The 26853-nt window shown below is 47.7% G+C and overlaps 1 protein-coding gene across 6 annotated transcripts in view; it reads left to right on the top strand.

Annotated features, from left to right (window-relative positions):
• Nucleotides 1-26853, top strand: part of SGSM2 (small G protein signaling modulator 2) — a 45037-nt gene that overhangs the window by 1544 nt on the left and 16640 nt on the right. For 3 of the 6 annotated variants that reach the window (XM_065646957.1, XM_065646956.1, XM_065646954.1), the window contains exons 2-11: nucleotides 5765-5840; nucleotides 17585-17747; nucleotides 19912-20073; nucleotides 21649-21716; nucleotides 22206-22351; nucleotides 22763-22897; nucleotides 23328-23452; nucleotides 24462-24529; nucleotides 25829-25992; nucleotides 26547-26676. In XM_065646957.1, coding sequence (XP_065503029.1) covers nucleotides 5765-5840; nucleotides 17585-17747; nucleotides 19912-20073; nucleotides 21649-21716; nucleotides 22206-22351; nucleotides 22763-22897; nucleotides 23328-23452; nucleotides 24462-24529; nucleotides 25829-25992; nucleotides 26547-26676 — 1237 coding nt within the window. Of the gene's footprint in view, nucleotides 1-5762; nucleotides 5841-17584; nucleotides 17748-19911; nucleotides 20074-21648; nucleotides 21717-22205; nucleotides 22352-22762; nucleotides 22898-23327; nucleotides 23453-24461; nucleotides 24530-25828; nucleotides 25993-26546; nucleotides 26677-26853 lie in introns of those variants that run through there. The other 3 variants (XM_065646958.1, XM_065646955.1, XM_065646959.1) reach the window with 2 other exon arrangements.

Here is a 26853-nt window from a genome sequence, read left to right as displayed (position 1 = left end):
TGTAGGCTGGCTGGAGGTGGCAGAGGAGGGACAGGCAGGTGAAGATCAGTCTGTATGCAGAACCATGGGACTCTGTCCTGGAAATGACCCGGGCAGCACCTGCTGCAGGGCACCGAGCAGCTGGTCCCTATTGCTGCTAAATGCTAAATGCTGCGGCTTAATGCAGCCATGAACCTGCCACTTCATTTAGGAATTTTAGCTTAAACTAGGACCTTTGAGCCAAGATAGCGTAAGGTTTCATTTGTGTGTGCACTTACTCTCCTGGGTTAATGTTTAAATATATAAATAAATGTGAGAAATGTTTTCCAACTCTGAACGTGGCAATATTGTGCTAATGTACGAGATGGGAAGTGAAATGGATTTTCACGATCCAAGCCAGCTCAAGCTGAGGAGAAAATGTGGTATATAATTAAAAAATCTGAGGCTAATTTGTTTTTAAAGTCTCTAAAATGTTTTTAATTGGTCACTAGCTTTTAAATTACTTGAATAATGCTTTCAAGTGTTATTTGTACCTTCTGTGTCATCTGCTTTTTTGTTTTGTTTTTGATTTTTTTTTTCCTTCTTCTCCAAATCCTCACAAATGCTCTTTTAGAGGATTTTTATAGGCTTGGCTTTTTGGGGGTCGTCCTGAGCTTTCCATCGTGCACCGGCCACGGGAGCGCGTTGGTGCCTGCGCAGGCGGTGGCTCCGCCCGCGCGCTGCGGGGACCCCAGCGGGACCCCGTCCTGCTGCCGGTGCGGAGATCAACGGAATCGGAGAGGTTCAGGGTTTGTCTTTTAAACAATCGATCACAGGAGCCAGGAATTGAATGCAACCCCTACAATACAAACCAGTAGATTACACTGCCCTTAATGATGGTCATTAACTTTTTCTGATAGAATTTGCAGCCTCATTTTTTTATTTTGTGTGACTTTTCATGCAGCTGCTTACACCTACGTGCATGGTGTGTGTTGATGGTCTTGTTTTGAGAACTTGACTAGTTTTGAAAACATTACCTGTCCGTGTCTGTTCTCAAAGCAATCGTTCCTTTCCCTGTCCTTTAAACCCAGTTTTTCCCCCCACTGAATTATTTTCATGTAACCTCGTATGTAACAGAGTTCAGAGTAAGCACATTCTTTCGTTATGTTGTTTACACCAAGCCTATTAAAATCCAGTTGTCTTTGCAAATTATAAAATGGTTGTCTCCAAAGTCACTTGGTGCAAAGTGGTTTTTTTATTTTACTTTGTCTCTCCCTCTCAGCAAGAACTTTTGCATTTTTCCTTTGGGAAAATTTAGTGTCATTTGCTTTTTCTTAGATGGACTTTCAGTTCCCACTGGTAAAGAATGTATTTGTGGGCTCTAATAGAAAGGAGGATGTGTAATGCTATTTGAAAATTTAACTCTACGGGGATTCATGCTGAGGCTGCGTGTAAGTTCACATTTCAAACGTTTATCTCTCTCTGCAGGAAAATCTGTTGTGACAAGTAGACTCATAAAACAAACTTTGCCATGGCTATTTCCTTCTGCCTACTGAAATTGAGGTTTTTTTGCCATTTCTGGCTTTAAACAGCACTTTTTCTAGCCATGAAACTAACAGGATAACCACCTTAGCAGTTTCACCCTGAAAAATTTCAGAGCCCTTCAGAAATGCAGTGGCTCATCTTACAACTCAAATGCAACCACTTTGGAGCAGCAAAACAGTACTTATTTAACAGCTTGTATTTACAGCACCCAGCGCCTCATCAGGAGTAACAATAAGTCAGAGCAGCAGGAGTGGGATAACGGTACCTACACCAGCTAAAGAAGGCACTGTGCTGGACGTGGGGTTTTCTCCGTTGAGAAAGAAATGCTCCAGGTTTGAGCCGTGATGCCGGTGATTCCGGTGTTTTATGAGCACTGTTGTTGGCTCCTGACGCTGGTGTCCCGGTGGACAGGAACGCGCTGCACCTGAGTTCTGGAGAGCGCGCTGGTTTGAAAGGCCGTTCCGAACCCTGAAGGTTGAGGATCTGCAGGTCAGCCCTGCTCAGAAATCCCTCCCTGTGGCAGTTCAGAGCTGCGGTAGGGCCAGTCCTGTCTGTCCTCTTCGGAGGGGACCGAGAACTCAACGGAGGGATGGAAAAGGGGACGCCGTGGGTCTCCTCCTTACAGCCCTGTGCTTGGGAACAAGTCGGTGTACAGTCAGTGCATGGGGTGTCTCAGTCTTCGTTTTCTTGGTCTCTTATACATGGAGGTTGCTGCAAAATTGGAGTTTATTTCCCTTTTTAAAGCTTCCTTATAATAAAAACAAATAATCTTTTTTTTAAATGCCACAACATAAAAGGCATTTCTCTTGTCTTTTTCTTTGGTGAAACTTATTAAATAATCCGTATATTATGACCTAAATTTGGTGTTTGACTGCTTCTGAAAGTCTGGGCCATTGTTGCACGCAGGAGGTCGGAGCAGCGATTCTTTGTAATGTCATGCAAAAGCATGTCAACTTTTATCTGGGGAGCTTGCTTTGCCTTACGTGGTGACGCTGCTGCCGGGATGCTGCCCGCTCCTCGCGTGCCCGGATCCGTGCGGCTGGACGGAGCTCTCCTGTCCTCGCGCTCCCCAGCCCGGCCCGTGCGCAGGCTGCACCCGCGGGGGCGACCGCAGGGCTGGGCTGCCGACTGTTGCTTTTAATGAGATTAATTTGCAGTTTGGTCAGGTCCGCTACTACCTGCGAGTGGGTGTCTGTGTAGGCTTATGCTCAGAAAGCTTCATTGACAAGTGCCTCCTCAGAACAGAGCGTCACAACAGCACAATTCCCTACAAAGAGAGCTGCACAAAATTGCAAGGGGAGTTAAAAAAAATAATTTAAAAAAAGGTTTGTGTTCCATTTGATCAGAAACATTTGATTGAGCTCCTTGTCTGGAGCATCCCCGCATTATGTGGCAGGGAGGAATGACGTGGGACTGAAGAGCCCTGCGCTCCAGCGTTCGGATCTTCCCTCTGCTGTCCGTGCCCCGGAGGTGTTTTCTGGGGATGCTCCCCAGTGTGCGGAGGCGCTGGGGTCGGGGGGTCGCTCGCCCGGGCTGTCCTGGTCAAAACCTGCCCGTGGGCCGACCCTGCGGTGCTGCTGGTGGAAGGGGGCTTGGTTGGTGAATCTGAAACCTTTTGCTAATTTTTAATACACTTTAAGTTTTTGTTCCTGGGCTACAGATGGGGATCTAAATGACATACTGAGCTAATAAAGACTAATGACTGGGGTATGCTTGGCAAATGCGTGACAGTGGGGAATTGGCCTCTGAGCTCCAGGGTCTCACTCCTAGGAAACGACTCTTCTTCCTCCCTGTCATCGGGAATTTAATTCCAGTTGGTGGTCCCCGGGGGGCCGAGGCTGGAGCCCCAGCCTGCAGCCCCGGGTGCCCGCGTTCGTTCCTGTGAACTGCAGTCGTGTCTGTGACTTACCCGGGTGCAGCTGTCTCTGCTGTCCGCTGCCATGCTGGTGGCACTCAGAGGGGCTTCCAGTGAATCAGGCCTTTCATTTGGTGGATAACTACAGCCTTCAGCCAGTGAGATCAGGTTGCAGAGGCTGGGTCATTGTCCTGTTCCACAGGTGGGTGGGCCGAGGCACAGAGATGAGCTGCCCTGGAGGCAGTGGATGGCAGGTGATTTCAAACCTCTAGGTGAGGTTTGGAACAAGTTTTCTTGGGTTCCTGCCAAGACAAACAGACATCAAGCTTGTAAATCAACAATGATGCGAATAAAATGTGAGAAGAGGATTGCTGGATAAACAGCATAGTCCAGCTGCTGCCCATGTGAGTTCCCATCCGTGAGACCATCTCACACCTTCACTTCTTTCTCGATATCCTCTTGCTCCTCCACCTCCCACTGCTTTAATGTAAGGTCCAAGGTTCTTATAGCCGTGTCAGAAATGCCACAGGAGAAAAACAAATTGCTGTGTTAGGAGTTTATATTGTCAAGCCTCAGTATGTGAACAGTGACCCAGGCTTTATAAAGTGCAAAAGACTTGCTTTGAAGTCCTCAGATAGAAAACGTGTTCTACTTTTAAAGCCTCTTACCTGTTTGCTTTCCCCCCCCGCAATGCTTTCTTTGCAACCCAGAGGGCTCTTCTTCGATAAGAAGCCCAAATTCTGTAGGATCAGCTCAATGCAGAACTTGGGGCGAGCAGAACGCCGTGTGTTGAAAGGCTCGTGCAGCGGGAGCTGGAGCTGCAGACGCTGCCAGCCAGGCTGGGGGTGTGGGAGTGGACATGGAGGGAAGGCATGCTTGATTACAGCGCCGTAACTGGCCTGGCAAACGATCCTGCTGGAGGAGGAAGCCTCCAGACTGGGGAGGGCACCTTCCCTGGCCGCTGCCACCCCCGGTCGCAGCGGTGCGAGCGGTGCCCCTGCAGCTCCCGCTGCCAGCGCTGAGTCAAAGGCTTAGAACCTTTGGCCCTGTCAACGCTCCAGAGCGGCGGTGACCCAGCTGGCTTAGAGCTGGGCACGTCGGTGCCAGCGGCAGGCCCGTCAGAGCAGAGCGGCAGCTGCGGGCGCTCCCCAGAGCGCCATGGGGGTCCGGGCCGTGCGGGCTGGCGTGGTCGGGGCTGCCGCGCCGTGCGCCGCACCGAGCCCGTGCACGGCGAGCTGGTGGTGACGAGCAGCCGCACGGGGACGGCTGCCCGCTAATTCACTGCTGCTTGGATTCCAAGGCTGCTGTCAAAATCATTTTCAAGTTAAAAAAGAAGCGAGTGTCTTGTTAGATCTTCTGCCACAGCAGCGCTTACTGTCATATATTGAAAGTGATGTGGCGTTTATTTAGGCAGTGTCCAAACCCTGTAATTATAGTTCACAAATGAGAGAAGCCAAAAATGATTGTGGATTTGTATTTGGAAAAACAAGTGCTCCATGGCCAGGAAGGAATGAGTGTCTGATGAATGAGTTGGTTGGGGCAAATAGGTTTCATCAGGTCTCAGACTGAGGAAGCCCGTGGGGAGGAATAAAGCAGCAGGTGAGTGGAGGTAACTGCAGCCTCTCTTCAGGAGCCCGGTTGTGGGATTTGTCTGTTTTCTTCCTTAATTTTTGAAAGTCAGTATCTACAACGAGTTCCCTCTGGAGCTTGACACATCAGCCTTGAAACTGCAGAGGAACTTTGTTTGAAATCAGTAAGAAGTGTGATAAATGTAATTTTATTTGCTGTAATTGCTAATTTGTGTCTAGAAGCAAATACTGAGGGCACTGTCTCCTCTATAGGTACTATATTATTTTTGTGTAGCAGAGCTCTGAGAGCATCGTTTGTATTTACTGTGGCGTGTAAAGTCCCCAAACAGGAGAAAGGTTGCTGTAAATAAACCTCTCCTGGGATGTTCGCCTGTGTAGCTCAGGGTTCTTTGTGCTTGAAAAAGGGCAGAATGCCACGAGTGGAAGGCGCACATGGCAGTACATGATCTTGTTTCATGAGCAGAAGTAACTATACGCAGGAAAGCCAAGGATGAATCATATAAAAAGTTTTACGTGGCCCTTTGGAACCTCTGCTGAAGAAGTTCTCCAAAGGGCGCTCTGAAGTAATTCAGCCTTTTATAGGGGTGTGCCCCAAACAGACCTGTCCTTGTTCTACCAGAGGTTCCCTCGTCCCATGAAAAGCTACTCAGGTTTGTCCTTCCTTTCCATTGTTAAAGGCTTTTATCGTTTCTTCCCTGCAAAGAGTAACTTGTGTGAGTTGGTCTTTTTGTGATAGGGGAAGGGCAAGCAAAGGTTGAAACTGAAACTCCCAAGTGCTGGGATCTTACAATCACTTCTTTTTATTTCTTTATTTTAGGTAAAGCAGATCATGGAAGAAGCTGTCACCCGGAAATTTGTACATGAAGACAGCAGTCACATCATCGCCTTATGTGGTAAATGACACAAAAAAGAGCTAACACTACATAATCTTACATTTCCTACAGAAATGTGTTTTCTCTGCTGGTACATGCAGGGCATTAAATATTAGAAATCTTTGTTCCCCACTATGCACTGAGTGCTGTGTTACATAAATGGGGCATTTGAGAAACTGAGGTCTAGGCTTTGACATTGTGGACATTCTTGTGTATTTTTTAATATAATCAGTGAGCCATTATGTTGGCAACTTTTCCTCGTTACTGTATTTTGGAAGTTGCATTAGCAAGAATTAGCAAGAAAATAAAATTTAATTGGAGATAACACATATACCAAAGGCAGCTGGTGTTTCAGAACTCTGTGAATCAGTCTCAGTCTGAATAAATTCTAAAATTTCGTGGTGGTTTGTGTGGTGCCTGCAGATTTAGACTGTGTGTGTTGTGAGGGACACAGACCTCCATGCGGGTGGATGGATGGAGGGTGGTCCAGCACTGGGTTCTCAGCTCCCAAGAGGTCACGCCGAGTGCTCCTCTGGAGACTGAGCTGAAAAGGAACCACTGAATGCTGGTCCAACGGTTCTGTAATCTAGCCCATCATTTACTAGGGCCAGTAAAAAATTAAAGCTATTCATCAGACTTTGGGGTGTGGAGAAACATCACAGCAAGAAACTGCTGAGAATTAAAACTGTGTGCAATTGTAAATGTGTATGTTGGCCTGGGAATTCTTGGCTGCTTTGTCTTCCTGATTCAAATTGAAGACTTAACTGGGAGCGATGCTGAGAGTGGTTGGAGAACAGCCATCACCTAAATGCTTCTGGATGTCACAGAATGGAGTGTTTGCAGCCAAGCACACCCAGTTATGTGTTGATGACAGTGGAGAGGTTAAGAAGAGTGGAGGTTAGGTTTGGAGATAAGTGGACTGTTCAGATATACTACTGAAAGCCAAAGTCCGAGAACAGGAACCTTTTCCTACCATGACGTGGAAATTCCAGCTTGCCGTGCCGTGTGTGGTTATTGTGTGTGCACAGTGACCATGCACGGGGCTGCTTGCTGATCCCAACTCATCTTTTACTTACAGCTTAGGAAAATTCATTCACTCTACACGTTCAGTGTAGGAGTGCAAGATTAGGCCATGTCCTCTGGCTAATGTTTTGTTGCTATTAGTATAGACTATAGCCGTTTCCTCCATATAGGTTGTGGTTATGTTAAATATTCCCCTTTTATCTGCTCTATATTTGTACTATACAGAGGAGAAAAAGTAACTGAGGTGAATGGTCCCAAGCTAGGAGCAGGTGAGGGAACCCTGTGCCTTGCTGCAGGCTGCCTGTTAGATCTGGAGAGCTCCTGCTGGTGTGTGTCTGTTCTACCTTTGAAATTATATTCTGGTTTAGAAATTATATTCTGTAAGATGTGCTGCAGCGTTGATGTAACGGGTAGTGAGGTGGCAGCTATTTCTGTTAGAATCTGCTCAGCCAAAATTAGCAATACTGTAAAATCATCTTAGTATTTCTCCCTTCCACCTGCTGTGATTCCAGTTGGGTTTGTTTTCTGAATTCTGTAGGGTCTGAAGAACTAATGGCTCTCCATGAACTGCCTTATTACTGCCCAGCAATCATACCTGTCCTAAGGAAGTATTCCAACCTGCGCCTGCTCTGAATGTAGGACTTAATTAACTCTAAACCAGAAGCAGGCGAAGCTGAATGTTCTGCTATTGCTTCAGCTAACAGCCTGGAGAAAGCGCAGTGGATTTGGCGAACGGCTCCTGGCCGGGGCTCTCCTGTGAGCGCGGTTCCCTCCCCCACTGCCGCTCCGTGTGCCTCTTCAAGAGGTTTTTCCCTTCTGTTTAAAATTAGGTTGGCTCAGTACATGAGTCACTTCCAGTGAATCTTCGTTATAAATATAGAATTCTTGTGAATCATTTTACTCTCCTGCAAGGCTGAGTTTAGCAAGAGTCTCAAATGCATGGTCGCCGATTTTCAGGGCCTGTCTGCATCAGTAACTGAAAATGTCTGAGGTCCTAAATGGTGATGGTGCCAATTAAACTGTGTGCGCTGCAGTTTCCACACCCTCCTTGGGTGCCTCTGTGTTACAGTATGTTGGAGGGGAATAAAACCTCTGTGCGGGTTGGTTGTACTCGTCCCGTGGGAGAGATTTGTTGTAACCACAGTAACTCTGCTGACGATCCACAGTCTTCACCTGTGTGATCTCAGAAGAACAGCGCTGACATTTTCATCTGTGGGGGAAGCAGTGAATGCAGATGTTTTGCACTTGTTCTCAACCCAGTTTACAGCCCAGTTACACGCTGGCTACTCCTCCATCCTGTCTGATTTATAAAAGATCGGCTCTGTCATTCAGAGCCATAGCAGTTCGCGCTGTGTGCAGTGTGCTACCGTGTGCCGTGCTGGGGCAAGAATTCCACGTTCCGTGGGGCTCCAGGGTGCTGTTGAGTGAATTTCACCAGTATGGTGGTGTCAGTCGGAGTACGATGAACCGACCCGAGCCCTGCGGCTGTCGGCAGTGTCTTTGGCGGGCAGGCGTTCCTGTGAGCCGCGGATGTTCCAGGCCGGGTTCTGCGGTGCCGTGTCCATGGCGACGGCGGCTGACGCAGGCCCAGCATGGCGGCGCCGGCCCTGCGGCCGCTCCTGCGCCTCCTGCCACCAGCTCTGCGGAGTCGTGCCCTTCCCAGCTTTTACACTGCTGAGGAAAAGGGGAAGAAGGAGGAAGGTTTTCTCTGTCTCTGCAGTTACCTCGCGTGTATTTAGCAGCAGTCAGCAAGCAGGGTTTTCTAGTCCAGTGTGTTAACTCACTGCGCTTGTCTGAAAAGTGCCTGCAGCTTTGCTCAGCCTTCTTCTGTGTGGCTGCTCATCTTCAGGTCTGACAGTAACGTGCTGCTATAAGCAGAGAATCAAAAACCTGTTTAAATCATCTTCATACAGCAGACATAATGGAAGAAGCGTTGTTTGTGAATGGCTCCAGGACAAAGTTACCGGAATGTTGTTCTTCATGTGTTCGAGGGCGTGTAGCTCATGTCATGAATCTCACAGGACTGGTTTTCTCCAAGTGGTCTCTTTTATGTGTCCAGTCAAGACCTTTCATTAACTCACTTTCTAGCATTTCTTCTCTTTTCCCCTGTTCATCTTAAAAAAAAAAAAAGCAGATGGTTTCATGGAAGCTAGAAATGCACCAGACGAGGATAGCTTTACTCCAGCTGTACAAAGCCAATTGAAACTGTGCTTAATAACACTCTTTATCTTGTCAAGAAAAAAAAAAAAGGTCTTTCAGACACTTTCAGTCTGATGTTTGAAACCGGCACTTTGATGTTTTTCAAAGAGCTGCCTCATTTCCCGCGGGTGCGTTTGAGGGGAGCGCAGCGAGCCCTGGTGTCCGCGCAGCGAGGGGCCGAGCAGCAGCGAGGACACCGGGGAGCTGGTGCCGTCAGCAGGGCCCGGGCAGGAGCTGCCGCCCCGCGCGCCGGTTCCGTGGCCCCGGCAACGCTGGGGAAGAGCAGCTTTGGGAAAGGCGGCTGCACCCGCGCCGGAGCGGGCTCTGGTCATTGCAGCAGCGCGGGTCACCGGCACCTTTGTTGAATGAGGAGGTCCGCGGGTGGGGAGGTCCGCGGGTGGGGAGGTCCGCGGGTGAGGAGGTCCGCGGGTGGGGAGGTCCGCGGGTGAGGAGGTCCGTGTGGCAGCTGTACGGTGCTGTGCCTGCATCTGGCCAGCTCTGCAGGGCACATCCTTTCCTTTGTGAGTGGCTTCCAGGTCTATAGGCATGATGTGCCAGGTGGTAGGTAAATATTGTCATACTGCTCGTTCTCAGTATAGTTCCTCTCATGTGCTCCTTGAAGATGTGAAGTAGCTCCTTCAGCGTTGGCGCTGGGATTCTCCAGAGCAGCGAGCAGGGTGTTTCGGGGACAGGTGGCGTGTCTGAGCTCCTGTAGGGCTGGTGAGGAGTCTGAGCTGCTGACATACACAAGGGTTAACCACAGACACATGGTTAGTTGTGGGACTGTTTTCTTCATTGGTCTTCTGATGAGTTGTTATCCCATTTTGCACAAAGTTAATTGTGTTTGAAAGAGAAGATCTAATTAGGAACCAATGACTGCATGATGCTGGAGCTTGTGTTCTGTTTTTTCTCGTTCAGGACCTGAAATCCAAGCAATTATCAGAGTCACCAAACGTCATGATTGCCAGCCCCAAGCAATGAAAAATCATGAGTCAGAAATCTTTTCCTTCATGGCCCTAAATTTCAAGACGGGATTAAAGTTCATGGCAGGAAAATAAAATCAACTGAGGAACAGAAGTGTATTTCTTAAATACATTTCTTATCCAGTGGCATGTCTCAAGATGGTAAAGCTTTCAGAAGAATATCAAATATCCACAGGCTTGCAGTAAAATCGTGGAAGGCAGCAGTGTGGGAAACTCTTCTTTGTTTTTAAGGTGAGAAGTAAGTTCCTGATAGAAGCCCTTTCTTCGCCTCCTATTTAAAGTATGGCAACGCAGTGTTCCCAGATGTTCAGTGAAAGGAGGAGGAGGTGGATCGGGAGTTAGTCTGGAGCTCGTGTTTGAAGTGTGGACTGTCCACACACCAAGCGTTCCCAGCAATGCCAGTTGGGGCTGCAGCCTCTGAAACCAGCCCCGTTAGGAAGAGCTGCGCTGTGCTTTGGGGTTTCTGGTGATGCCGCGAGCTTCTGAATAGCACCGTGCTCCTGGGGTCTGACCAAACATTAGGAGTTCAGTTTCCTTTCTTTCTGATTTTCTTAGCTCACAGAGATGTAACTTATGTAGAAATAGATGTAAATAACCATTGTCCAAGCAGACATTTTATGATTTTAATTATTTTTGCTTTCTACCCTTGCCATTGCAGTTTTTTAAAAACGTAGTTAATCCCCTGTGGAATGCAGGTCTCACAAGCAAAATATGAGCTGCCTTGTATTACTACTCCTCTTTGGAAAACAAATGAAACATTTTCAGTGGTGAATAATGCTTAGTTCTTGGAGCTTCTGCCTCACTTCATAAACACATTAGCCCAAAGAGAGTATCAGACATGATCGTAACTGGGGAGAGGCAAATATTTTTTCACACAAATTTAAAAGCTTTTGATTATGCTCCGAAGATGACTGCTTTACAGTAATCAGTGGCATGCTATAGAGGAGAGGAAAATAGAAGAGTGAATATTAGCTGTGATGTGAAATCAAACAGTTTTTGAACTGCATGTGTTTCTTAGTTTGAGAAGTGAAATATCTCTCATGCTTTTTAGAGAACTCTGCTAAACACTTTACTGCAGTCCTGGGCCATCAAATTAGATCACATTCAATTATTTAGAGAACCTTCAGTGATTTTGATTTAGCCTTAATAGTGTTTAATGGAAACACTTCCATTTTCTGAAGGGTATTGAGATCTTTGAAGTTTAATGGTCAGGCAGTCAACAGCTTCCAGCCCTGATGTTTCCCAGCCAGAGGTATGTTTAGAACTGAGGACTCCCCATTGAAATATCTTCTTTTTTTTTTTTTTCCCCAGGGATTTATTGAAAATACAATGCCCTGCCTGTGTGGCAGGGCAAAACACAAGTAGCTTGAGTCCAGGTGAACTCAACCATTAAACCACAGCCTTGGGTCCCACCAGCTGCTCCTTTACCTTGCTTCCTCCTGATAAGGATTCAAACCATCCAGTTCACTGTTAGTATAAGTAGAGTTTTCAAATTAAATAATTCTTTTATAGTGTGTTTTCAACATTTCTTTAACAATGAATCTTCTTTCACATGAAGCCTCTAAGAGTGGAATGGAAAGGGCTTTTTTCTGGTCGTTACCGAGTGCAGTTTTACTGATGAAGTCTGCAAGGCAGAGACTGTCTTCCCCTGCCCTAGATAGGTGCACAGGACCTGGTTCTGTGCAGTCCCGATCTCAGATAACGCCTCTTTGTGCTGTTGTAAAATAAAAATATTTGGTGTTCTTCTAGCACCTATCACCTTGGTATTTTCCTTTGCATGGATTCCAAGTGATTTGCTACATTAGTGCTTTAGCAAGCACTAATAAAAGTAATAGATACTTTTAAGGTCTTCATTTTGCAGCTTGAAATGAAAATTAAATTAAATACTAAACCATTTTGCCCTCCCGGCTGACCCGACGTTGTGTGTCTGGAGTTCTGAGCTGAGCGGTCGCGGTGGGAGCTGTGGGGTCTCCTCCGGCCGCTGGCTGCCCCCCGCTGCCCTGCACGCGAGCTGCCCCGGCCGCTCGGTGCCTTCCTCAGGCACACAGCGTGCGGGAGCTGGCAAGAAAACTGGCATCAAACGGGGCAGATGTGTTATTGCCGAGGTAAAGCAACAGCAGCTGGAGACTGTGAGCAGCTGATTGCTTCTTTATCATCTTCCTCTTTTCATTTGTTCTTATTGTCTTCAGCCTCTTGAATTCTATTCCCTGTGCACAGTTTCCATGAAAACAAGGTATTTATCTGTGGTGTTTTGTCCTGTCTAAGGAAAACTTCGTCTGCTAAATAAACCCCATAACTAATCCTTGCACAGGCCTCCTTTTTCTCTGCTTACCACCCTTCCAGCCCCATCCCTGGAGCTCTCTTATTTCACACTCCATTAAGTCACGTCACAATTTTCATGAGGCAAAAAAGAAAACTGAAGTTGTTCACCTGACCCTGCAAGATGTAGCCTTGCTGAAGTCATAAAAATGGGACATTTTTCAGAGCTTGTTGGGGACCTGATTATTTGGACTGTAAATCAATAACATATCTGCACTTAATTAAACTCAGTGGCGGATACTGCAGGGGATGCTCCTCCAAACTGGCTGGAGTTAATGAATTTTTAGATGCTGCTGTCAGCTGAACAATACAAGGGAATTACCTGAGCTGTCCAAGTGCAGTGCTGCTCCTCTGATCCAGACCTAGTGAATACCTGCGTTTCCTGTGGTCAGTTTTTGTACACCTTTTTTGTTGTAAGCATAGTGGCAGTAGGCAAGCTCAGGATCTCAGAAAGCTTACAGCAGTTATTCATCTGTGTGCATGCACACTATAAGTAAAAGCACGTGTATTTGTGTACAAATTACCTGCTTATAAACAAAACTACGTGTTGATGTCTTTCTGGTGCCATCAGTTCCTCCAGAAAAAGCTAAATCTTCATCTCTTTGTGTCTTTTGAGAGTGTCAGATTCCAAAAAGGGAAAAATGGTTCCTTTTCTTTCAAATAGGTAAATAACTTCATTTTCCTGTCCCAAAGGTTCTTCTAACTATAACCCCTAAAATGTTTTGTATGCTGTCTTTTCAGGCAGCAATCTGAGTTTTGCGCTGAGGGAGGACCTATTTTTGGTTTCTAAAAAATAAAGTGTGTTTGCAGAAGCCCCATTTACCTAACCCTCCAGCTCTCTTCCCCCAAAATAGTGCTTGGCAACATTATTTCCCCTGCTCCCCTGTTCTACCGAGTATTCTTGATGTTGCCTGCGTTGCATGCTGCTGGGGTTTCTGCGTGTCTCTGGCTGTGATGTGAAACCTGCGGGAGGGACGATGTCTGCTGAGCCCTGTGGCCATGGGGAGTGTTGGTGCACTCCCTGCCCTTCTGTGTTTTCAGCTGAAATTTCTTGCTGTTTCTCACGCCATCCAGCAGAACAGTAGGAGGGGGGTATATTATATTCAGGATGAATGAGTTCAGTTTGTTTTCACCTATTCCCACAAGGTGAGTGCCGAGAGCCTGCCACAGCGAATAGATCTGATCCCAAGAGCTGGCTGGAACGCCGCGGGTTCCCTTGCAGATGCGAGAGCGCAGGAGCGTGAGCGGCCGCGCTGGGGTGTGCAGATCCCTGCCCTGGGCGACCCGGAGCTTTGCAGGAAGAAGCGTTTGTAAATGCTGCTTTATTTCTCTGTAGAAAGTGGGCTTTTACTCAACATACATTTTGAGGCAATCCAGCAGCTGATTCCAGTGTCTCTCTCCCTGCAGATAACCACTACATGGGTATTACCGTCAGCTGGGGACTGATGTTATGCCAAGTCCTTGTGATGAGAAATGTCACAATGGAATAATTAAATATTGGGGCTTTAGGGACAGTCACTGTGGAAATTGCCCTCCGTGGCAGCTGCAATATTTATTAATAATTAAAGCTGTGCCTGCTGTGCTTTTCACTAAATTTGTTTCATTAATATTTTATTGTTTTAAAGAAAGAAAAAAAACAGCAGTGAAGGTGGGAAGAGAGCCTGTTTCCTAAGCAACAGCAATGCACTTCTTTGCAGTTATTTTTAAAGGCAGGTTGCTTCATTTAAGATTTGGAACCAATTATTGCTGCACTGCTTCAGGCATCCAGAAAGCTGCTTTTCTTTTTTCATTTTCTTTATTTCTAATTGAAAGAGCAAAACAGTAGCTGGGTTAAGAGTTGTTGTGATGGTTGCTAGACAGGATCTATGACTGATGTGCAGAACATCCTCACGCTGTTATCGTGCTTTGTTCTTCCCGTGCCGCTGTACCTGGCCCTGCAAAACCCCGCGGGCATGAGCCAGCGCTCGCCCCCGCCGCTGCTGCCGTCTGATGCACAGATGCTCCTTCTCCCTGTCCTTGCAGAGATGTCGTCAGCACCGGCTCCCACTCGTTCCAGCGCGGGCATCGCCGTGTCCACCCCCAGATGTCCTCTGGTGGCAGCAGGAGTTTCCTGGTATCAGCCCATTGCTGAGCGGGGTCAAGCAGGGCTGTGCCCCTGTGCCCTGCTCCCTTTTTGGGGAACAGCGCTGCCTTTAGGCTTTTGTGCACAAGAGGGGTGAAAAGGCGAGATGGGGTTGTCTTCCGAGGCAGCAGCTCTGGGTGGGATGTGCACCAGCATGGGAGGCAGTGCCGGACTTGCCCTCGGGAGCCTGTTTTGGTGCAACCCAGCTCGTGTCCCAGGAGATGCACAGGAGTCTGCAGAAGCCGAGGCCATGGGCACTGCTCCGTTGTTGCCGTACAACATCTGAACCCGTCTTTGGTTTCCTCCTCCCCTGGGTTCAGCCCAAGCGGGACCCTCTGTGCACCCAGCAGTGAGAAGCACCAGGACGGTTATTCCAGCCCAGGGCGGCACAGCCCTCGTCACGGGGGTTGTCGGTGTTCGCGGGATATGGTGCAGGGACATGGGGACTTACCGGCCGGCTCACAAGGGGGCAAGGCTGAGTAATCTTTCTTCTCTGCTTCCAGTTAAATCTGCATACAGAGAAAATGCTGGCAAGTGCCTTGATCCCCAGTTCCTGATGGCCAGTCCTTTAAGTATTCAAGAATGCTGTTCTCTCACTGAAAAATGTGGGATAAATTTATATGTATTTTCTTCTACTTTTTATCAGTCTTACTGTTTCTTACTGTTTGACTATCTCTCAGTATGTGTTTATACAGTGCTTGATGCAGTGGGACCTTAGTCTAATCCAGAAAGTAATAACCAGATTTTTAAAAATTTAAAATTTAGGGTACTCTGTCCATCCAAACAGCAGTTTGTTGGTGCTGTTTAAAGGGAATCTGGAAGGTAATAAGCAATTAAACGAGGGATCACAAACCAAGGAGAATCACGCTATTTTTTTCAGAGAGGTAGTGGGTGTAAAAGTGTACGAATACCTTGTTGTACCACTCAGCGAGGTTTTATTTGGGTTGCAGTGACATGGAAATAACATGGACAGGCCAGTGTTTCTTTTGTCCGCATTCTAACACAGCAGCAACTTCGTCCATTTGCCCTGGAAGCAGAAGGGAGATGGATTTGCATGGCACAAGCATTTATGCTGAAGACATCACTTGAATGCTGTGAATGCTCAAATGCTCTTATTTATTAAAAAAACCCCACCAAATACCCAGCAACAAAACAAGAAAAAACCAAGTCCTTCACTGTCAGTAAGTACACGAGACGTGCTGTTTCATTTCTAGCAGTCGTGCTGCTTGCCAGTCTCCAGAGTTACTCACTTCTTGGAGGCCGGCTCTGTGTGTGTGTGTGTGGAGGGTTTTCCTGTGTTCGTTTGAATTGTCCCTGCTGTTCCAGCGTTGGAGGGCACCCGTCACAGCACAGCGCATCGCGATCCTGGGCCTTTGGCATGCTTGCCAACAGCGTTTACGTGACGTGGTTCAGATCAGGCAGCTTGAGGAGAGACTATTGAGATCAAAAAAGTCTCTTGTTTCAATTTAAGATTAAATTGGAGCTTCAGTTGTGGTAGTTCTCGTATAGGGTTGTGCCACAAGGGAACATATAAAATGTATTCCAAATAATTCTAAATTTAGTCTAAATGAACTTAGGAGTAGGAAGGAGGAGAAGAGAGAATGCTGACTTCTCTATTTTACAGAGAACAAATTCAGGGTATATGATGAGAAGACTTGGCTTTGCTAACTCAGGTTAGTTGTATCTCACTAAAAGTCATTGAACATGAGCAATCCCAAATCTCCAAGCCATCAGGATTGAATTTCAACTGGCTGTCTCATAGGGAAATTAGGGCTTTCAATGGAAATTTTATCTTCTGACACATTTTATCCAGTGTTACTTAGCTCAAGAACATATCTGCCTTCACAGTTGAAAGCAAAACAGTGGCGTGGTTATCCCACAGCGCATTTCCGATTTGTTTTCCTAGTGCTGTTTTCTGCACTCTAAGAGCAAATGGTTGTGCTTTCTGAACAGGCATTAGGTTAATTTGTGTAGTAAGGATGTGATAGCAGGAAGCCAATTAGACTTTTCCTTTTTCCCGAGTGATAAGACACAAAATGTGAAGTTATTAACACCTCATAAGTGCTTCTCTTAATTTTTTTGTTCATTCAGCAGATTGTTCTTCAGTCTGGCAAAGAAATAGGGTAGCGGTGCGGGAGATGAAGGGACCTTTTCACTGAGACTGTGTGCAGACATGTCCCTGGTCGCCGGCGGCTCCAGGCCGGAGCGCGGTGTCCCTGGTGCCACCAGCCTTGCCGGGCCTCGGTTGTGTTCAGGGACTGGGCAGTGAGGAAGGGTCTTTTCAGACACAGGATTTCAGGTATTACAGGGTTTGGAGGCTGTTCGGTACAATAAGGAGGGGGAGTCTTCAGGAAACGCTCATCACCTGACAGGATCAGGCTTAAAGTGCACCAAAATACCGTCGTCTTTCAAAATCAGCTGCCGAATCTTGGGAGGGATGCAGTGTGCATCAGAGCAGATGGAATGCCATTTGTTACTCATAACAAGAATTTCCTGTGGCAATTCCAAATGCAGTTCAGTGCAGGAGTGCCTGCTGTTGTTAGACACGGGAGAGCATCGCTCGGGCACTGAACGAGCCCCTGTGCACGCCGAACACAGACCCGCGGGACCCCCGCGCACGCCGTGCACACAGCGCTGGGCTCCCCTCCCTGTGGGTGAACCGATCTGTTCTCCTTCCTGCCTTTGTATGGACCTCTGCTCAAAACAGAGAGCAGCAGTAAAAGCAGATTTTGAGCTCGTTATATCTTGAGCTGGGGCACCTGGTTCTGCTGCGAGGAGTTGAGAAGAGGTTTTGCTTTTGGCTTCATTTTCAGTAGAATCGGGAATTCTTTCACAGTGATATGTGCAAAATGGGGTGAAAATACTGAGACATATTTCAGTCCTTTGGTTCATTTGTGTACCAACATTATCAGTGTCTTAGAAGATGCTTATTGTTGTAGATTAGACACATGCTTGCATCATGGGATTTTGAGATCTGGCCTGTCTGTCTGTCGGTCTCTCCCTCCATTCTCTTGACTCCCCCGCGTACCAGTGGGTGTGAGCAGATGGTATTCACCCGAGAGAAGGCTGAAGGACAACGGTGCCCATAACTGTCTCCCTCCTCCCTCCCTCTCTCGCAGGGGTTGTGGAAGCGTGTCTCCTGCACATGCTGAAGCGCAGGGCTGCCGGCTTCCTGCGGACGGACAAGGTGGCCGCGCTCTTCACCAAGGTGGGCAAGACGTTTGTGGTAGCTGGAGACGTATGCAAGAAAGTGCAGGAGCTGCAGCAGCAGGTGGAAGGCAGGTGAGGCTGAGGTCTGCTCATCAGCAAAATTCATACAATGTGTGTGCAGCATGGAGATGACACAGAGACTGCTTGGGAAAGGGAAGGAGTCTTTCCTGGCCACACTTGTTCAGGCTTTGTCTCTTTAGTGTCTGTAACTTTAAGGCAAATGTGTGCCACTGTCCATCCTTGGACTGGGCTCTGGTAGATTTCCTGGGCAGCAGATAGCTCTGCAGAAAGGAGGGACAGCTTCCCGTGGGGTTCAGAGCCCACCAGAGCAGCCCCTGCGTCCTGGCAGGCAGCCATGCTGGGGAAGCGATGGCGCTCGGCGCGGCCAGCGTGCCGTCCTGCCGCCGAACACAGCGCTGGGAAAGCAATGATGCTCGGTGCGGCCAGCGTGCCGTCCTGCCGCCGAACACAGCGCTGGGGAAGCGATGGTGCTCGGCGCGGCCAGCGTGCCGTCCTGCCGCCGAACACAGCGCTGGGGAAGCGATGATGCTCGGTGCGGCCAGCGTGCCGTCCTGCCGCCGAACACAGCGCTGGGGAAGCGATGATGCTCGGTGCGGCCAGCGTGCCGTCCTGCTGCCGAACACAGCGCTGGGGAAGTGATGGCGCTCAGCGCGGCCAGCGTGCCGTCCTACTGCTGAACACAGCGCTGGGGAAGCGATGGTGCTCGGTGCGGCCAGCGTGCCGTCCTGCCGCCGAACACAGCGCTGGGGAAGCGATGGTGCTCGGCACGGCCAGCGTGCCATCCTGCCGCCGAACACAGCGCTGGGGAAGCGATGGCGCTCGGCGCGGCCAGCGTGCCATCCTGCTGCCGAACACAGCGCTGGGGAAGCGATGGTGCTCGGTGCGGCCAGCGTGCCGTCCTGCCGCCGAACACAGCGCTGGGGAAGCGATGGTGCTCGGCGCGGCCAGCGTGCCATCCTGCTGCCGAACACAGCGCTGGGGAAGCGATGGCGCTCGGCGCGGCCAGCGTGCCGTCCTGCTGCCGAACACAGCGCTGGGGAAGCGATGGCGCTCGGCGCGGCCAGCGTGCCGTCCTGCCGCCGAACACAGCGCTGGGAAAGCAATGATGCTCGGCGCGGCCAGCGTGCCGTCCTGCTGCCGAACACAGCGCTGGGAAAGCGATGATGCTCGGCGCGGCCAGCGTGCCGTCCTGCTGCCGAACACAGTGCCGGATCCTGCTGGGCTGGGCCTGGTGCTGCAGGAACCAGCAGAAGCCTTGGCTCTCAGCAAGCTCCGAGCTGGCTTCAGATGCTCATTTGCTGTAGGTCTACTTTCTCAGTTTGATGTTGCTTCTCTCTCAGTTGTCTTGTTGTTCTGTAGGTGGCAGGAGATAGGATCTCACTGCCAAGACACCGGCACAGACTGTGCTGTAGCTGTGCTGGTACTTCATGGAGAGAATGAAAAGATGGGCCTGTGCCATCGCCTGGCGAGGGCACGGCGGGAGGTCCTGGAAACACTCTGCCTGTGGTGGCTCGAGTCCTGCTCTGTGCTGCTGGTCTGAAACAGCCGTGTGTCATCCTGGGGCTGTGGCTGGCTTCTCCCTGAGAAAACCAGGAGACAAGAGTCCTCTTTTTACCATCCTCCCTGTGGCTTTCCCAGCTGTGAAGCTCTGCTTGATATGAAGCAAATTGCTCTTCATCAGATGCGACTTGTTTTCTGCCACACTTTGCATTTTGTTCTGGGTTTTTTTCATTCTTTTGGGGTGTATGTTCTGCAGTGGATTTACAGCCTATTCCTTTAAGCCTCGTATGCAGGAATTTTGGAGGAGCTCAGATGTTGGGCTTTTCCTAAAGCTCCAGAAACCAAGAAGGTATGTTTGGTAGGTGACTGTCTAGCCCAGGATATTTAATACAGACCTGTTTGGGGACCTTTTTAGAGCTTGTTTAGCATCTATCTGTGAATTAGATAATCTTTACAGACTTGTATTTGTAACTCAGAGTCAAGACATCCTAAATTATTAGTTAGAGCCATGATTTTCAGAAACTCCGTGCTGATGGTCTGAGTACAACTCCACAGCCCAGTGGCAGCGCTGTACAGTAACACAGACAGCAGATATACAGACACACATCAGATACACACTGTGTGCTCTGACACCTCTTCATGCAGCCTTTCACTGCAGCGCTTTCTGTGAGACGAGTCTGAAGTCTGACTGCTTTGACTTTGTCTCGTTTTGCAGGAAAAATCAGCCAAGTGGGCAGGAGCCCCTCAAGAGACAGGGGTCAACCACAAGCAAAACACCCGTCCTGACGCCTCAGGCCATCAAACACATCTGGGTTCGGACAGCATTGATTGAAAAAGTGCTCGACAAGATTGTGCAGTATATTGTTGATAACTGCAGGTAAGGAAAGAATCAGAAGTGCAGGGATTTGTTGGACTGATGTGTTTAGATATCTGCAACAAGGGATTTAATCAAAAGTCTTCTTCAAACTTCTGCGATGCAAACTTCTGGTAGGAAGAAAACCAGGTACATGAATATTTAGAAGAAATCGTACCGTTGTTTTGAATCATTGACATGTTTTAGACTTACAAAAATGTTAACAACCATACAGCTTTCCAGAAATCAGCTAAAACACTTTTGTGCCTTCCTACCCTCCCAGAACCAATAAAGAAGAATTAAGGGGCACACTGAGGACAGTTTCCCATAAGAAAAATAGGAACCCTAAAGCTTGATATGGTCCCAGAAAAGTACTTCTGTACCCACAGCCATTGCAATTTGTTCGCAGTGCTGCCCTTGTAATTGTGCCCTGGGGGAACATGTTCTCAGCTCTCCAAAGACCCTGGGTCTGAACAAGGAGGAGAGCCAGAGCAGAACAACGTATTCTCACAGTATTTCCAAGTTTGCATTAGTGTTGTCCTTATTATCAGCCTTATTTTCATGATTTATCTTGCCACTAAACAGGAGAATGGGAGAAAGGTCCTTGTGCTGTTCCAGCACTGTTGCTCTGGGACATGTGATGCCAGTTTGGTTTGGGAGCTGAGTGCAGCAGACACAGCGAGGGGGCGGCTGTGTCCAGAGACACCCCCAATGACATCAATTTAGTGTGTCTGCCGAGACATGGATACAAGGATTTTTTAAGTACTTTTTCCACATAATTCACCCGGAGACATGACTAGAGAGTTAGATCTCAATTGTTTTATTGTAGATATTCATCTCACAACCTTCTCCATTCAGATGAGTTGGGGTCAAGTCCTTGATTGCATGTGTGTGATTTTGAGAACCTGACTTAGTGAATAAAACGGACCTCTTCATTAGGCTTGTTCTCATGCATTTTTGTGACATTTCTGCTCAAATGCTCCATGTTAAAGTCCTTCAGCTCTTCTGTTCTTGAGGAAGAGAAGATGGTTTAGGGTTTGAGCCCCATCTAGTGGAAGAGACAGCAGAGGATAATGACAGTTCAATAAATTTGTGTGTTTTGATTTTTTGGCTATGTGGTTTTATAAGTCAGCTTTGCCTGCTGTGATGGGAAGACTTCGGGGTCATTGCAAGAGCTGCTGTTTGTAGTAGTTCATTGTTCTTGACAGTGTTTCAAGATTATTCCTCATAGATGGGAGAGATGTTTAAGAATGCGTGGATCTCTTGGTCACTGTGGAAAACTGACAAAATTGCTTGCAGAGAGTTATTGTTTGTCTCTACATTGCATTAGTGCCCAAAGCCCCAAATCAAATATACCGGATAAACACATTTAGCAAAAGGCAAGCTCCTGCCTCTCGAGAGCAAGCGCTGCAGGAGTGACCAGGTTAGCAGCAGCCCGTCTGCCTTCGCTGCCCTTCTCTCCGCTGCTGCCTTTGCAGACTGGCTGGGCAGCCCGACCGTGTGAGATCGTTAAAGTCAACGGGCTCATTCTAGGAGGGATAAGAGCTTTTAAAAATAACAGCCAATGTTTTTAACTGGGCTCTGCTCTTTTATTCGTAGTAAGTATTATGAAAAAGAAGCTTTACTGGCAGATCCTGTTTGTGGCCCAATACTGGCTTCTCTCCTAGGTAAGTTCTTGCAAAGTTACTTCTTTTGCTAAAGAAAATAAATTGTTTCTTAAAACATTTTGTATTCTGATAGTGTTACAAAAGGTGAATTTTCTCTCTAGCATTTATAACTATTTATGACAGAGCAACATAGAAGATGTTTTGTTGCCCGTGAGACCATTCATCTGTTTTTAATATTATTTATTGGTTGGATCAGAGAACAGAACAGGAATTGCTTTTTAGTGAATGCTTGCTAGCAGGTTGTAACTACTAATGCTGCTATGGCAGGCTATTGTGTCCTGCAGGAATACTTTTATACAGCCCTAGATAATAGGACCTGGTATGCTATTATATGTAACGTCTATATTATGGGCTGACCCCATAGGATCAGTAAGTGATCATTAATATTCACTTGGCTTGAAAAGGAAATCTCGCTTTCAGTACTCAGCCAGCAGGTTAAGACTGAGTGTAACAGACTCGGGCGGTTTGTCTCCTGGGCTCTTTCCTTAGTTGGCCCATGTGCTCTGGAGTACACCAAGCTGAAAACAGCCGATCACTACTGGACCGACCCTTCGGCAGATGAGCTGGTTCAGCGGCACCGGATCCACGGCGTCCACGGCCGGCAGGACTCTCCTTCGAAGCGCCCAGCCCTGGGAGTAGGTATTGACTGGGTAGCTGTTTCTGAGTTAGGGCATGTGTTGACAGTAAAAACAACCCCAGGAGGGGAGAGATCTGGATTTAGAACAACCTTTCTTTTCTCTTACATAATGGAGCCTCCATCACAAATTAGAAGGCCATTTGGGCCCAAATGTCCTCTTTGTATGTCAAAAAGTTTGGGATCCAAGACTAAATTATGTGGCTTTCGACACTTGTGATCAGACCAGGTAGTTCACAAGAAATTCTGAGTGGCGTCGGTCAGGGATGAGTAAGAGCCCAGGTCATTTCTCCAGAAAGAAGCTTCACTCTGCAGAGAGGGTCTAAACGGAAGTATTTGTGCTTTATTGGCCTGCGGTACAGTCCCTCCCATCCTGCCTGACCTGCCTTGACCGTGTCTGTGTGTGTGCTAGATCCGCAAACGACACTCGAGCGGGAGCACGTCTGAAGATCGCTTCGCTGCTTCGGCAAGGGAGTATGTGGAGTCTTTGCACCAGAATTCCCGAACACACCTCTTGTATGGGAAAAACAATGTCCTGGTCCAGCCGGTGAGTGCACTGAGTTTTGGATCAATACACACAGCTGCTGCCTGGCTGTGACTTGAGAAGTCAGTACTATAGGAAAGAATATAACCTCAACTTGACAAGTACTGGCTTAAGGTCTTGTCCTCAGGACAGTGCTGCCCTCCCACCTGACTCTATTGTGCTTTCACTGCCTGAGCAATGTGACCTGTCAAGTGGGCTTATAGGTAGGAACAGACACGCTGGACTGTATTTCATAAACCTAGTGACCGTGCAGTGTTTTTTCCCCTCTTTCTAATAGCAGTATTAAATACCAGTACTTTTGGTGTTGAGGTTTCCCTCAGCAGTTCCTGGGTAACGCACTGCTCTGGAACTTGTGGGGCATAGGAAGGCTGGAATGTGACAATTATAGCTGTGCATTTGAGTCACCTGGATTGTCTGTTTTTTCTGTGAACAGAAAGACGACTTGGAGGCAATTCCTGGGTATCTCTCCCTTCATCAGTCAGCCGATAGTTTGACTTTAAAATGGACTCCAAATCAGCTGATGAATGGAACCCTTGGAGATTCAGAGCTGGAGAAAAGGTATTAATTGCGTTCAGGAAAAGATGGGAAGCATTCATGGTGTTTATTTCTTGTATACTTGGCAATATGACATAAGTATAACAAGGCTGATTTCATTGAAGGGCTTCTGAATAGTGCATGAGTTGAGGTGTCCGGCAGCTTGGGGTTCTGTTCCTGTTTTGCCACAGATTAAGCAACTTTCCAAAGGTCCTGTAATGCGCTCAGATATAAGACCTTTTCAAAAAGGAAACAAAAGCCCACTTTTCCAGGTGTTTGGGAGAAAAGGCTCAACACTAGCTTCCATCATCACAGTTCTAGTACCTCCCTTCGGAGGATCACAAGTGACCTGGCAAGTGTGGCTAATTCAGCCTCAAAAAAGAGACCTGCAGTGTCGCTGTCTGTCGTTAGATGAGTTATTCATCTAATTTGGCATTCTGCTTGAACCAGGCAGGTATGTCTCTGCAGGGAACACTTCCTTCAACCCTGGAACAGGGCTCTCGAATGCTTCATACACTCCATTCTTTCTCTAAAACTTCATCTGCATTTTTTAACAGAACATTAATGAAGCCCTCTGCCCATGCTTTTATTGCTAAACTCTGTTGAGGTTGTTCTCAGAAGGGTTCGGGGCTGTTTCCAGCGTTTAATCTGTAAGCTTGAGCTCCAATGGATTTACATGCTGCTGCCCATAAAACAACACGTGTGCAAGACAGAACTGACCCTGGCTGTCCTGAACCCAGCTGCAAGGCCACCGAGAACCCGTGTCCCGGCACTTCAGTCTCAGCCAGAGCATCACTGTAACCTGGGCTGGGAGGGAGGAGGGGCAGGGAGGTTGTGGAAGGGCTGGTGCCAGATGTGTCCGCTGGGGAGAGCTAGTTCTTTGCCTTTTACTTGACTACTAATTCACCTTAATTTACCCATTTAATAAGCAGTTATTAACTTAGCAGAGTCTTTTTATCGGGTGCTTGGAACCATAAGCACTCCTGAATATGGAAAAAAAAAATGTTTCCTGCACTTTTTCCTTCCCTATTAGTGTTTACTGGGACTACGCATTAATAGTGCCACTCAGCCAGATCGTCTGCATTCACTGCCATCAGCAACGTAAGCATAAACCTTCTTCTCACGGGGTGCTCCCAAAACCCCTTTCTGCCAGGTGAATGTTAATGCTGCTAATGCTGCTGCCAATTAAATGGTGCCTGTTAGGGGGTTATCGCAAAAGGAATAGACCATTTTTCTTCTGCAGATGTCTTCACTGAGAGGCCCGGTAAGAACTGCTCTGCCTAACACTGCTCCAGTTGTCAGTCGCTTGCTGCGTTCTTCCTTTTTTCTGTGTGCTTTGTTTTTTCTGAGTCATCTGTGCAAAACAGCGCTTATGGGAAACTGTCAGCTGTATTAAACGTAGAAGTTGTGGCTTGACAGTTTATTGCTTTAAAACACATAAGCAGGAGAGCCACTAGAATGATCACGTTTCCTCAGTGTCATTAACACTTTTAACTAGTTATGTAATACGGGGATGAGTGTTAAAATCTGGAGTCCTACCGATGGAGGATGACAACTGCAACGTTAGTTCAGGTCCATTTGCCTCACTGTGATCGGCTCCTCCAGTTCCACCGGCTGGTTGCAGGTGTCACCGCTCTGCTCTGTGACGGTTCCTTAGGAAATGCGGAATTTGACGGCAGCCGTGAAACGTGACAGCCTTTGTTGTTCCTTGCTGAGAAAGCTGGTTCAGCAGCAGGTGCCAGGCATGCACACAACACGGTTTTTGTGGTTTGCACAGGGTGGCAGACACGTGGCAGTGCTGCCGCAGCTCCACGGCCTGTCCTCAGAGCCCCTCACCCAGGGGCTCCAGGTGCCTCTTCATTCCAGCTTGGAAAAGGAAATTAAGAACTAATTCACCTGTATTCTTTTGAAAATTGCACAAGATGCAGATTATTGTGCTTAAAGGAGTATCCAGAGCCCGGGGTAGTTTTCCTTATTTGTGCTAAATTTCTAGTGACAGTGAAGACAGATGAGAAAAATTTACAACAAGGAGTGTCACTTGCTAATTCTCACAGGAATAAAGCTGACAGCCTCTGGTTATATCCATTAGGTTGGTTTGCATTCTAAGTTTTGTGTCCTTTGTCAAGTTATGCCATATGCCAGAGACTTAGTGTAGTTATTCCTTTACTTATTATATTAGTGTTCAGAATCACTTTAAATGTTTCTGCATGAGGCCTGTCATAGTTTGCTTGTATCTTGAGCTCTTTTAGGACTAAAGGACTGAGATCATCCCTAGGTTGCCCCTTGACTTACAGAGGTTTATTTATCTACCTAGAGATGATCACAAATAAAACTTAGGAGACGAGCAAAACCCAGAGGTTCCAGTGTAACAGCGTGGACTCCCCTTGTCCTCCTTTGCAGCAGAAAGCAGATGGACGTTGGTGTTGGTGAGTCAGGACGGGACTCAGAGGCCTCCGCTGCACTTTCCCCAGGGCGGTCACCTCCTCGCCTTCCTGTCCTGCCTGGAGAACGGTCTCCTGCCCCGCGGCCAGCTGGAGCCCCCGCTCTGGTCCCAGCAGGGCAAGGTACTGGGGCTGCGCTGCGGGGCTGGGCTGCGGGGCTGGGCTGCGGGGCTGGGCTGCGGGGCTGGGCTGCAGGGCTGTGCACCACGGCTGCTCCTCGGGGCGTCACTGGACAGCAAAGCGGGGGCAAAATACCTCCACTTAGTCCAATTCGATTCTTCTACAGATAATCTATAAAAATTGTTCATCCCTTCGTTGCCACATTGAGCAATGAACTGGAATCGGCTATTGTATCAAAATATGAATCCAAATGATAGAGACCAAGACTCAAATGGACTGGGACATGCTTGCTGTCAGAGAGTTGAATCATTGAAGAAGCTGGTGCCCAACTCGCATGGATTACAAAAAAAAGCTGTGTTTTGAGTACACAGAAAAGTTGTGTCAAGTACCCCTAAACCACCTGCTCTATCTTATTCTGCTGTTCTTTTCTCCCTCACCTCCTCCCAACACTGAATGTTTAGTTTTAAGATTTAAGATGCCAAAGGTCTGAAGTACTTAGTCTGTTGTGCTCTGTTAGTCATTTGTAGCTGAATGTATGGAATCATTATTTTCTCTAGGGTAAGGTATTTCCAAAGCTTCGGAAGCGGAACAGCAACAAATCAGCGGACCTGGAGGAAATGCCAGCCGAAGACACTTCTACAGACTATGTGTTCAGAATTATCTATCCAGGACACAAGCATGATAACAGTAAGTGCCTTTGTTCGGCTTTCTTAAAAAAAAAACAACCACAAATCCCTAAGAAAACATTGAAGTAATATCCTGGGAAGTAACTGAAGGTAACAGACAAGCCAGGTTTTTGTGGGGGGAAAAAACTATCACAAAATTTTGTTGCATGATAATTGTGATCAACAGGTACAGATTACT

Source organism: Caloenas nicobarica, chromosome 17 (genome assembly GCF_036013445.1).
Source record: "Caloenas nicobarica isolate bCalNic1 chromosome 17, bCalNic1.hap1, whole genome shotgun sequence".
Taxonomy (NCBI): Eukaryota; Metazoa; Chordata; class Aves; order Columbiformes; family Columbidae; genus Caloenas; species Caloenas nicobarica.
The sequence above is the reverse complement of the archived record's forward strand: the minus strand, read 5'-3'. Positions and strand labels throughout refer to the sequence as shown.